We start from the raw sequence: 13,191 nt of genomic DNA on the forward strand, positions 1-13,191 counted from the left end.
TGGATGCCACATACGGATTAGAATCCGTAACTGTGAAACACTGCAGATGCCACACAACTGCATGTTCTTGGAAGGAGGTTCTGTTCAGAAGCGCTTACGGAACTATTGTGATGATATATCCTCTAAAACCAGAATGTCTAGACTAGCAGACCACCAGAATGTCAGATAACCCTATTCGAGGAAATGCTGAATGGTGTTTGAATAAGGCTGTGAACTGTAATACTTTTTTTTTTTTTTAAATCATATACAGAGTGATAATTTTAAACTAATGGTGGTGATCTGGTCAGGTTGCTCAGTTTTAGAAGCTTGAAGAAAATTTGTTATGACCAAAGATTTTTCCTTAATTTTTTTCCACAAGATGACTGCTAAAGAAGGGGAACTTCCATTTTCAGACATGTCCTTATATAACAGGAAAGAAACTTGTTTGCATTATAAATACAAAGCAGCTTTCTAGTTTTGTATCATTAAGAAATGGAAAACAATTTTTATTAACAGGTTTTACATGTACAATCTTTTATTAGCTAATCAACATCAACATGCAAAAATAAGCGCTAAATACAAACCTCTACAATATGGTTTTGTTTAAACTACAATGGTTTATTCTCTTGGAAAGTCATAAGGATGTGTTCTGTAGTAATTAAAACTGAACTATTAGTTTCAGTAATTAATACTATTTAGACCCTAAAATTATGTAATCATCCTGCAAGGCATCTTCCAAAACTTCGCCCAACACTTAAGGATACCAGCTGATTTTCATGTGAGTACATTCTCAAAGCAAGAAATAAGGCAGTAGCACTAATGATTTGATATTGAACCCTATGCACATAACTAATAACTTTAGAAGGACTTTAACACTATGGTAAACTGGAAAAAGAACATCCAAACAAGTCGTGTATTTTGCCTGAAATGTTCTCCATTCCTCTTGATATTTATGCAACCTCCTTAAAATATTTGGGTTTGGGGAAAAAAAGATTTCATACTCCTTCAAACCAGTCTCTCATTGATCCTCCAGTGAAGCCAGTCTTGCATCAATGACATCAGTATCTTCCCATGAAACTAATTACAACGACCCAATTCAGGTTTATTACTTCACAAGAGGATCAGAAAAGAAGGCAAAGAGCAGCTTAAAGGAGAACACACTTGTATTAACTGAAATCTTCAATAATTAACAAAAGGGCCTTGGACAATTGTGAAAAATGGAGGGAAGAAAAATGGATTTAGTTTCAAATCTATTGTAACATTTTCCCCAAGTGCAAATGTCCATCTTTAAAGAAAATTCTCCTTTGAAAGATGAAAGTATTTTTGAGATGAATCCAATTTTTTACCTTGTGTTACAAAACGCTAACAATCAAAATTTGTGTGGTTTCCCCTCCACCTCCCCAAGTACAAACTTAAGTCATATTTCCTCTCTTTTTAAGAGTGTGTACTGTTGCTCATTGATCTTTGGTCGCAAGAAACAATAATGCCACCGACAGGTCTGATCCCCAAGGTGGCAGATTTTGCTTCTTTGCCACACATAAGGCCCTGTTCTCCAGGGCATGCCAATAAATCCTGTGTCAAAATTCCAGCGGCACTTCATCATGTATTGTATGGACCTACATGATATAGACTTTCTCAGCTTGTGAGAAGTTGAAGACTTCTTTGGTTCTTGGGCAAATTACTTTGTCATCTTGACGAATAGAAAGCAAGGACTGAAAAAAGAGCCATGAAAAAAGTGATCAGATTTTGAACAGTAAATGTAACTAGTCAATACATTAATTTTCAACAGTTAGTGAACAAAATGTATGTTTGTAGTAGCTACTTTGTAGCATAAAGATTTTTCACAAAAACCTTGCTCAGTAACTTTTCGTGTTTAAGATTTAAAGATTCATCCCAACCCCATTTGGTTTCATTTAAATTCATATTTAATAATTTGCTGATCAAATATTAAAAATAAAGTCTCTTAAAACAATGTTATGAGAATCAATAGTTCACCCCATCCTTTAAACATACAAGATGCCTCAAGTTTGCCTTCCGACAAATTCAAGAGCACTCATATGCTACAGGAAGTACACCCACCTGCAGCTCAGACTTCCAGGAGTCCCTACATGAAACACTTACATTGTATCCATAGACATATCCATTTGGCAACATCATGGGAGGATTATTTTCATTCATTACATCCCCTGAAATCTTGCAGACTAGTCGGGAGTTGGCACAATGTGCCATAGGCAGAGGCTGAGCCAGCTTGTTCAGAGATTTGCTACACACGGGGCAGTCTGGGTTTTTTGAACTGCCATCCTCTTTATAACACTGTCTGTATAACAGCAAGTCAAAGAACAATAGTCACTGAATGAGTCAAGAGTTAATTTATCAGCCATTTTCACTCTGTGCCATAACATCTCTGCTGTACAGGTGAGGTACATATTCTTAAGCAATTTACAGAACTTCAGTGACCAATGAGTTTCTTTGTTTCAACTTCACAAGCACATAAAGCGTAGCTGATTTTGTACATTTCAAAACAAACAAACAAAAAAACAACCAAGAGTGAGCAGCAAGTGTCTGGCACTTAGTAGGGGGTAGAGCTTCTGATGTGGGAGAGGGATCTGCAAGAATCTTGTCTATTGTGAGTATGAATACCATGGTCAAAATTCTCATTTTAAACGTTCTGCAGGAGTGCCTGGTTAAGAAATGCAAAGATTTAGCACACTTCCTTGTATATTCACATACGATGCATTAGGGTAGAGAGTATTTTATGATAATAAAGGAATTCTTTTTAAATTCTGATTCTAATCAACATCCACCGCAAATGTATTATTCCTAGGTCAAACCACCAGACTGCAGGCCAAGTATAATGTGTATACATTGTATGTTGTATCTATTGTATTTCGGGGTTGGGGTTTTTTTGGCATGTTTTGTTTAATTGCCTCCATTTGTTTTTACTAACGTTTTTGTTTTAGCAGAGATATGCCCATTTATACTCACATTTTACAAATGAAAAGTGAAAGTATTCAAATTTCACACATATTCCTCAAAGAATTTTTCTACAAGAAATTTTTTTTTAATGCTTTTCACATTGGTATTCTGCATTAAAGGATACGGTGTTTTTATAGCTGAAAGGCCTGCCTGAAGTGTTATAGTAAAAACAGAATTGTTCCCCAGCTGATGTAGTCTGTAATTATCATATCTAAACTGCTGAATCAGCATTCTCCATCGTGCAGGGTCCAAGAGATCCTGGTAGAAAAAACAAAGCAGTAAGCATTTTCAATATAGTTCTTGCAGAAAACGGTTTCAAAGTAGCAAAGTACATACCACACTCCCATGACTGAAATTAACATAAAATGAAGAGATAACACCTTATAGCGCTGGTGTATTAGCAAAAAGTAAAAATGTTTTACAAAAAAAGTCTCCGTTTTAAAACACGCTTTCCACTTTATACATATAAATATGACACCTTGGCTCAAAGAAAATGCTTTGTATTTGTGCACACAGTATATACGCTCATCCTTGTCCCCACCAAAACCAATGATCTTTGGGTGGTTCTAGATATTTTCGACTCCTTTTCTATTAAAGGAGATTTACAAACCCACGAGTTTTTGTAGGCTCTTTAATGCCTGCTACCATTGTTAGTATTTAATTTTCTGGAATGTTGGCCCATTTCTGAAACAAAATTAATGCTCTGGAATGTCTATTTTAAAGCCACTGAACAAATGTCTGTTGAAAAGGCATGAACTTTTCCATTTCAAGTCAGGCTAACCCTGCTGATACTTGTTTGCAAGACAGGACTACATGGATGGTAATAAACAGTCTAATGCAGGGCATACAGCTCAGTCTTTTTTTAAACATTAAAATTCAACAGAAAGGATGTTTAGTTTCAGAGAAAAGCCTTTGTTAATTTGAAAGCTTAGCATAATGTTGGTTTAGAGAAAATGTATGGTATGAGTTTGTTTCTGTTAAAGAATACCCTCCCCTCGGCATCCTTACAAGTACATTGTAACCCCGTGGAGTATATTAAAAATTAAAAAAAGAATGGTAATTACAAAGTCGTTCATTTTCATGAAAATAAGATAGGGATGTTACACTTTGTAACTGGAGTTCTTTGACATGTGTGGTCTCTATCCGTATTCCGCTGTGGGTATGCGTGTGCTCCATGTCCCTGAGACCAGAGAATTCTAGCAAATGGTGTCTGTTGGTTTGAGTCCTTGCTCTCCTCAAGCTCCATTCTGAGGGTATATAAAGGAGCAGTGTGGACCGATGCCTCTCCATTTCTTCCTTTTACTGCAAATCAGAGATGATTTGAAGCAGAGGGGAGGGAGGGAGGGCAGGTAGTGGAATACAGATAAGGCCCACACATCCTGAAGAACTCCAGTTACAAAGGTTAAGTAACTTCACTTTCTTCTTTGAATGCTGGTCCTTGTGTGTGTTCCACTGTGAGTGAATGACAAGCATTACCCAGCAGAGGAGGTGTGAGGATACAGGTGGTACAGAATCACAGAAATGCAGGGCTGGAAGAAACCTCAAGAGGTCAAGTCCAGCCCCCTGTGCTGAGACATGACCAAGTAAACCTAGACCATCCCTTGTAAGTCTGTTCCAGAGTTTAACTACCTTTGTAGTTAGAAAAATTTTCCTCATATCTAACCTAAATCTCCCCTGGCTCAGATTAAGCACATTATTTCTTGTCCTGCCTTCAATGGACATGGCTTCTTGTAGAACCACTGTCCTAAAGGATGAGTCAGTGGAAGAGGCTTGGTCCAAGGCATGATGCCTCATGAATGTGTGGATGAAAATCTACGCTGCTGCCTTGCAAATATCAAGCAGCTGTACTTCTGAAAGTGAGGTTACTGAGGCTGCCTGTGCTCTTGTAGAGAGAACATGTACACTCCATGGGGGAGGAAGATATGGCAGCTGATAAAATAGGATATAACCAGGGATCCACTTGGATATCCTCTGGGAGGAAACAGCTTGTCATCTGGCTTGTTCCACTATGGCAAAAAACAGTCTAGGTGACTTTCTGATCTGTTTTATTCTCTGAAGGTAAAATGCCAATTTCATTGCCCAGTGCTGTGTCTTAGTTGGTGCCATGGTTGATGTTTGATGACGATGCAGTGAATGGTATTAAAGGAGCTTTTGTCCTATATGCCTTCGGATCACAGCCACACGGCTCAGGATGACTTAAGTCCTTGTGTCCCGTGTGCGAGGACTTGTCTGAGGTTGGGAATGGATCCCTTCTCCTAGTAAATCTATGATTAGGAGAGTGCCCCTTACTCGCACAAGAAGGCCGAGACAAATGATCCTTCACTCTAGTCATTCCCACTCCTCAGTCAGACACCAAGCTAAGAGGTGCACTTCTGTGTGTCTCAGACTGAAGTACAGGGAGGTCTATCCAGCCTGGAGCCTCATGGTGAGTTCCATTAGGTGCTTCTGAAGCCAGAGTTTTCCTGCCTGCCATGTTTGACTGGGAAAGAAGTGTCAGATACCGCACTTAGCGGAGATACAAGTTTCTCTGAGGCAGTAGAGGCAGTACTGGTGATCATCGCTGACTGAAAATATGCAGGGGCAGGAGACACAAAGATTATGCCCAGGCTTTAAGAAAAGTCCCATGCTGGATTTCCCAAAGTAGGAATTCTAACTAAATTATTAACCAAACTTACAAAAAAAAAAAACCTATAAAACCTTTGACAATTTTTTCATGCAAATATTTCAAAGTGTCAATTCTGGACACTGGAGATTCCAAGCCAGGCCATACAGCAGTAAGAAGGAACCAGAGAGGTGTTGGTCCACACCGTCCCTTGTACCCTTCGCACAGAGCAAGAGCACAGGTGCAGACCAAGGTACATTATTTGCTAGAATTCTCCATTCTCAGGTGCATGAAGTGCATGTGTACCCATAGTAGAATACACATAATGACCAGCATTTGCAGAACTGTACATTGCTCACAAAAATAAAGTTTATTTTGTACTCCAAGATTCTGGCTAGAAAAGTTCTGCAGCAAAATGAAAACATATTGCTTATTAGTTTCTCTCCACGAGTTTATGTATGTCACACAAAGCTAAGGAGTTCATCTTCTATAGTCTTTTTTTAAACACGCCTTCCCTCTTTGTATGTGTAACCAAAGTTGTCACATGAAGTCTCTTCTACAGTGGTCACATTTTAGAAATCAACTAAGCACATAAAATATCACACCTGTATACACTACGCATCATTTAGAAATGAAGAAATTTGGTATCAATGGAAATGGAATGTAGAAATAAACCACTACAAGGTAAGGATGACGACATCACCAGCTAGAAGACACTGCCACTAGATAGTTTATTGCTTAAGCAATAGATTGTGACTACCTCACCATTTTAATAGTTCACAAAAAATTTCTCACTAAAGATTATTAGCTCCATTACCAGGAGAAAAGCCAAAAAAAGATCTGTCCCCAACTTTATTAAATGGTCTCTGAACAAGTTTTGCTATATGCAACTTGAAGGATATGTAATGACAATAATTGCTGGGCAACAATGCTTACATATCAAAAACTGCTTCCTTTGTATTATAGCCAGCCAATGTAAAGTTAATCTTTCTACAGTTTTTCTGCCAAGAACAGAGACTCAGGATGATACTGGAAGATGATGAAATACTCAGTACTCTGCCAAATAGTTTAGCAGACTTGATAATCTACTGCAATTTAGTTTGGGCATCAACTTGTAGATCACCCTTGACATTGGGAAAGCTATGGAAGGCTACAGTTTGCTGCCAAAGTAAGGACAAGGAAGGAGGGCAGACAGAGGCTTGCCCTTTACTTATGTTGTACCCTGATATCCTTTTGTAATGCCTGAATACAGAATTCCACAGCTAAACTAGAAGACACTCTTGGGAGCCCTTTAGCCCAGTGATAAGATTCTGCCATCTTATTGCAGGAATGGTTGGGCTGAGTTCTCTACTTCTGATAACTTTATCCCCTCTGGAAATTCAAAAAATCATCTCTCCAAGCAATTACTTGTTTCTGGGGCTCAAATATACCTCTGAAGAGTTTAAAAAAAAATTGCTTTTGGAAGGTGCGTGAGATTGTGTTGGGCATTCAATATTTAAAAAAAAATATATCCTTATTTCTGTACCAGATTGATGACTGAGTTACAAAGCAACATAGGGAGATTTTCAAAAAGTCAGTGGGAGCCTAACTTCTCTTTGTGCCTTTGAAAATCTTCTCTGCATATATTTAGGCAGGAAGATCAAACATTTCCAGCAAACTGCATGCCCAGTGATTTTGCCCTCTTCCTTGGTTATTGCTATGAGAAAACAGTTTTGTTTAAATAGCTTTCCCCGGTTCCTCCTTCTCTGAGAGTACATGAACCTTGGTACATGGCTTATTACTGGTTAAAAAGGGGGAAATTACTCTTTTTACCCCTTGTTAACATAGTCAACAAATCAGTGGCGAAGACTTGAGACTTCTGATGTGTTGTTACCAGGAGACTGTGAAGCTTTTCTGTGGTTGGCAGTGTCACCTCTAAATAATGTCTGAGACCATTTCCAAAGTAATCTGCTACTTAGGGAAAACAAATAATGTATAAAAATGGTCTCCTACCCCCCTCCCCAATTTGATATCCCTTGCCCCACTTTATATTTAATGATTGATATACATTTTGATAGTGGATTCAGTAAGCGTCCACAGATTTTCTAGATTCTTTAAATATCCTTTATAGTCTGCATCAATGTGACTATAATCTAGAAAAGCATTTTAAGATGTCAAAGAGGCTAAAGAAAAAAGTCCTACTGAGTTAAAAGATGATCTGAATATTATTTCTTGGATACAAGTCAAATTCCAAAGATGTTTAATCAGGATTAATTCTAGGCACTTATAAAGTCAACAACAATGAAAAACCATCAAGAGGCCCCAGTGTAGGCAGCAGCCACTGAGATCTATACCAAAAGCCAAAAAACAACCCAACATTCTTGTCAATATCTTGGTGGGGAGGTTGCCCCACACAGATAGATGGAGGGTTAAAACAGCTCTCAGGAATGCTGCGCAAAACCCAGACAATGAGAGGAGGGCTTGTAGAGAGCCAATCAGGAGAAGGCTTGTTGGAACAGCCAATCAGGGCCAGGGAGGGCCATATAAGAAGGGCTGCTCAATAGAGCAGAGGCAGTCTCTCCCTGGAGTGCAAGGGAGAAGGACTGGTTGTCTTAGAGGAGTATCCTGGATAGAGCAGTGCTGGGCAGGGTCAGGGGAACAATAGGGAGCTCCAGTCTGAGGACTGCGAGACTGAAGCCCCTGATACAAAGGGCCAGGAAGGGGCTAGGGCTGTGTGGCAGTGGCCCAGGGAAATAGGCAGTGGGAGTTAGAGGAGCAGCAGCACATAGCTGCTGGCTATGGGGTCCCTGAGTCGGGGCCCGGAGTAGTGGGTGGGCCTGGACACCCCCCCCACATCTTTTCCCCCCCACTTGCCACAGGGGAGGTGGCCAGTATTCAGACTGCAGTTTACCTCTTGAGGTGAGGGGCTAGACTGAAGGCTGCCGTAGGCCACAGTGGCAAGCTGATGGACTACAGACAGCTGGTTCCCCCAGAAGGGGGGAGAAAGCAGAGTGGAGCACAGCCTCAGGGCTGTGTCCAGAAGAGGACGCCGCGATCCGGGGAGCCATGCGGGTCTTAGAGGTGGAGCAGAAGTGACAGCGGTGAGACACCACTAGAGGAAGGTGCATTGGCAACCAAGAGTTAATTCCCAGCACGGCCAGCAGGAGGCACTGAGGTAGTGATTCCTGCCCCATCACAACTTAATATAGATTTTTATATAAAAATAATCCTTGAAGTAGTATTTGTTCAGTACAACAATCTGGCTGAACACACACTTATAGAGCTAAGAGCATCTCTTACATAAATCAGGAATGTAGGCGCTGGTTAGAGTCAGTGTGGACAAAAGCAAATTTAATTTTTTTTGGATTTTTATTTAAACAGCTTTTTAAAAATAAATCTATTTAAAATTAAATTTGAAATAATGACAACCTGTGTTAAGCCCTAAACATAGTATTATTTGTACTGAATTTAAATAATAATTATAATAAGCACTGCATGGGTGCTGTCAAGTTTCAAAGAAAGTCAAACAACTGAACTGGTAGAATCACTGGCTAAGCACCTGGAACCAGTTTTTGTTAAAGTGCTAAACCACCTTTGGACAGCAGTAGCCTCTTCTGCCGTTGCAGAGAGTATTTTCACCAGTTCAGTTTATTCAACCAGTTCAAATCAGTCACTATTCACTCGAAGTTGAGAAACTAGGAGTTGAATTTCAGTTTCCATCCAAATGCAGCTCAACTCAAATTACAAGTAAAAAGTGAATTTAGTACATAAGAAATGGCATTCACCATTTTCTAATTAAAAATGTAAAACTTAACATGTATGTTAATCTATATAATTGCTTAAATATGTATAGTTATTGTCTATCCTCCTGGTTAGCAAAAAGAAGCACCAAATTTAGTGTAAAGGTTATATTTAGTTGCAAATCAATGAGTTTTAACAGTCATCATCCAATGAGTATCAACTTTTCTTTAGAAAAATAAAAGTACAAAAGCCAAACAAGATTAAAATCGGTGCGTTAAATCAAGTTAGAAACCTAGTTTTAAATCATGGATTTTAATCATTATGTAAATCACTTTGAGTTAAAACAATCCACTCTGGGGTTAGAGTATTTCTATAATGCCCACAAGATATTAGAAAGCAAATTGAGATTTGGCTAATAAAGAGATCATTAGTAAAACAGACCTATTTTCCTGTAATATTGATAAGAGCAGCAAGGATATAGGAAATTGATTTCACTGAAAGAGGAAAAAAAAAAGGTTGATCTACTTAGCATTTAGTTTAGTAAACCTTCCAAAATAGCACGTTAAGAGGCCTATGAAATGAATCTTAAATCTTCATCAGACTCGGTTTTCAGTATATACCCCTTAGCACTGGAATGTTCTTCCTCAATGAATCATTGGAAGACTTGTATGATAGCCTAAGTCTTAAAATACTGAAGGCTAAACTAGGGTGAAATTTTGTTACGTGTGGAGTTTCAGTGCATGTCTGCTCTTCCTGGCTCTCAATTTGTGAAAATGATCATTAACGAACTAGCACAAAAACTTCTTATAATTTCCAGAAAAAAAGCCTGTACCATAACATTTGCAGTGTCTTTTGTTCTGATAGTATAATATGACCCTATATAAATCATAGTAGTTTCTTTTCTTGTACCATCTCATTCAAATTCTGCATTTCTCCAAACTGAGATTTGCAGCAAAACACAGGCTCCACGAAGGTCTAAACTCTCTGCTTATTCAGCTAAGCAGAGTTTCATGAAGACGCACATGCATTCTCCTTCTGGTAAATAAAAAGGTCATCTTAAAAAATAAGTGCTTTACACTTTCTACCCTGTAGTATGGTTCAAGAGAGACTTTTGGAATATGATCCAATCTATTCTCTCTCAGGCCTTTGAAATTAACAAGGGTTGTTTTTTTTTTTAAAATACTGTTACCAACACCGTAAGTTTTATTACTAATTTAATGCATTTATTTACTAAATAAAAAATTACCAAGTGTTTTGCTTTGTCTGTTCAGCCAAGATTTATACAAAATGTCCAACGGTACAGCTATATTCACTTATGTAAAATAAATTGTTTTATCATTTTCTATTTTCTTGTCTCTAATGTTAAGAAATACTATTTAGCAGGTTTTCCTTGCTGCATGCAAAGGAGATAATCAAACTTATTTATAAATAGGAATGTAATGTAAAAAGTATTTATGATTTGCAGGAAGTTTGTTGGTCAGTGTCAATTCAAATCTGGGTGTGGTTACTACCAGTAATTACTATATCTATACACCTAGTTTTAATACTAGACAAATATTGTGTGTTTAGATACTTCCTGTCATCATCATCTTTCCAACAAAGTAATTGGATTTAAAAATGCAATTAATAAAATGAATTTAGTTGGATTGATTTTTACAAGCAAAAATTATTAAAATTAAGGACTATAGTGGATATTTAATAGGATGGATACTAAGCAGTGAAAATTAAACACACAAGAATATTTCACATACAATTTATCAATACATTGTCCCAATGCTTACCTTGCAATTTTCAACCTGTATATATATCCATATATATAGAAAAATTACCTTATAGGGGGAAATATGAGTGTCTGAAGGAAAGGCCAACATTCCCATCACTTGTCGGACCTCATCCAGCTGACTTCCTTCAGCCTGACTGAAATGCTTTCTTGCGTGTCTGAAATATCAAATTTAGAACACTTGGATAAATATAAACTCACTTGAACTGATTTCTTATTGAAAGATAAATGCATTTACGTAATCTGTACAAAGGCTCTCCACAAAAAATAGAGAGGGTTTAACTGTAGATTATGCACTCAGTACACAAAATCCAAAGATGACAATGTGTTTAAAGTGCTTGAAAATACATCCCGCAGATTTGAATGCAAGAATGATTTTAATCTCCAAGAATTTATCCCATAACTTTCTAGGCCCCCCATGAATTTATTTCATCGCAGCATGTATTCTATTACAGTAATACTTATCACACACTATAAATATCAGTTATACAAACTCAGGAATTCCTTATATTGCTCTCGATTCTATCAGAGTCTAGATATATGTTTAATGGTTTGTACACACAGTGTGCATGAGAGGAATGAGGGGAGAAAAGTATGAACCAAGCATTTCATGTTATAAAAATGTTTAAAAAAACAAATTGGTAATACTAGCATGTGGCTTGCTGTGACAAGACCATTACAAAAGCCATCAAGAAAACGAAGCACCCATAACATGAGAGCATTTATTTAGTTTTGAACTACAGTGTCTTCAGAAAAAAAATCACTTCCCATGAAGACTATTACAAATCACATGTTAATATATAATACTGTAAAATTAGTAAACCTTCAATGGGAACAGTTGTTCCATGCAGATATATGTAAGTACACATTTTAAACACAGAAGTTCATACAGGGGATTAATTATAAACACACACATGCCTAAGTGTCTGAGTATTTGGAGGAGCAAAATAAAGTCTGAACTACTGTATGCCTAAACAAAATTCTGTTTGCAGTGTTGTTGTAGCCATGTTGGTCTCAGGATAAGAGAGAGTGAAGCAATATCTTTTATTAGACCAACTTCTCTTGGTGAAAGAGACGTTTTTGAGCTACAAGAACCTTCTTCCAGTCTGGGAAAGGTAATCAGAGCATTATCAATTCAGACAAACATTAAGCGATGCCCTGCGTGACCAAATGTGTCTTTGGATTACACAATGACCAGATCCGGAAAAAGTTACTGATTGTATCAGCACTTACATTCAAGAAGGCTGTTTAAGCAGCTATTATCATGGAAACCACATGGAAGAATTCTCTAACAATTTAGTGTGAACCGCAAAGATGACCACCTGAATAGGCAGACAGAATAATGCATGCAAGAAGGATTGCACACTAGGTCATTTGCAGGAAGTGCAAGGAAAAAAGGACGCATTGCCATGACCTGTCGCACAGTTCAATAATCAGTTAGTAACTGTGCATCCAAGAAGACACCTATGTTGACTGAACCTGAGAATGAACGAAAGTTGGAGATTCATAATATGGAAAAAGGCAAAAGCTCTAGTGACACTAACCAAAACTTAGCACTGCACGTGTTATCAGAAGTTGGCATAAGCATGGCATCTGCATCACATCCTCGATCGAAGGAGTTCCTACAAGAATGGAGCTTGATATGGAAGCTGCCGTTTCATTGACTTCTGCATCTACCTATCACCAGACTTTGTCATAAGTTCCTCTGGAAGAAACCTCCACGCTTTTGAAAACGTATACCACAGAAAAGTTAGTCCCAAAACAGATACTCCAGGTGAAAGTTCAACTAGATCAGTTGTTTTACCCTTGTATGTGGTTGAAAAGTATCCACCATTATTTGGCAGAACTCGGCCTAAGAAGCACAAGGTGAATTGGACCAAGATCAAGGCAATCACAAAAGCACCTCAAAACCTTCAAGAAACACTGGACAAACATGCCAACATTTTTCAAAAAAAGACTTGGACAGATATGCAATGTGGCTGTGAAGCTCATTGCTATGTCTGACAGCCAGCCAAAATATTTGCAAAATATTGCAATATTGCTGAATCCACTGGACATGTAATTGATACCATAGGCTTAAGGAAGTCAACAGAGAAAGAGACGGGATTCTTCAAGCACTTCCACCAGAGAACAT

At 38.0% G+C, this 13,191-nt stretch overlaps 1 protein-coding gene across 5 annotated transcripts in view; it reads right to left on the reverse strand.

Moving 5' to 3' along the window:
* Positions 1–495: 495 nt before the first annotated feature.
* Positions 496–13,191, reverse strand: part of MAEA (macrophage erythroblast attacher, E3 ubiquitin ligase) — a 106,862-nt gene continuing 94,166 nt past the window's right edge. For 3 of the 5 annotated variants that reach the window (XM_039541240.1, XM_039541243.1, XM_039541244.1), the window contains exons 7-10: positions 11,107–11,215; positions 3,080–3,213; positions 2,101–2,296; positions 499–1,691 (exon numbers count right to left, since the gene is read on the reverse strand). In XM_039541240.1, coding sequence (XP_039397174.1) covers positions 1,596–1,691; positions 2,101–2,296; positions 3,080–3,213; positions 11,107–11,215 — 535 coding nt within the window. In that variant the 3' untranslated portion in view covers positions 499–1,595. Of the gene's footprint in view, positions 1,692–2,100; positions 2,297–3,079; positions 3,214–11,106; positions 11,216–13,191 lie in introns of all 5 variants that reach the window. The other 2 variants (XM_039541241.1, XM_039541242.1) reach the window with 2 other exon arrangements.

This window comes from Mauremys reevesii, linkage group 5 (genome assembly GCF_016161935.1).
Source record: "Mauremys reevesii isolate NIE-2019 linkage group 5, ASM1616193v1, whole genome shotgun sequence".
In the NCBI taxonomy this organism is placed as follows: Eukaryota; Metazoa; Chordata; order Testudines; family Geoemydidae; genus Mauremys; species Mauremys reevesii.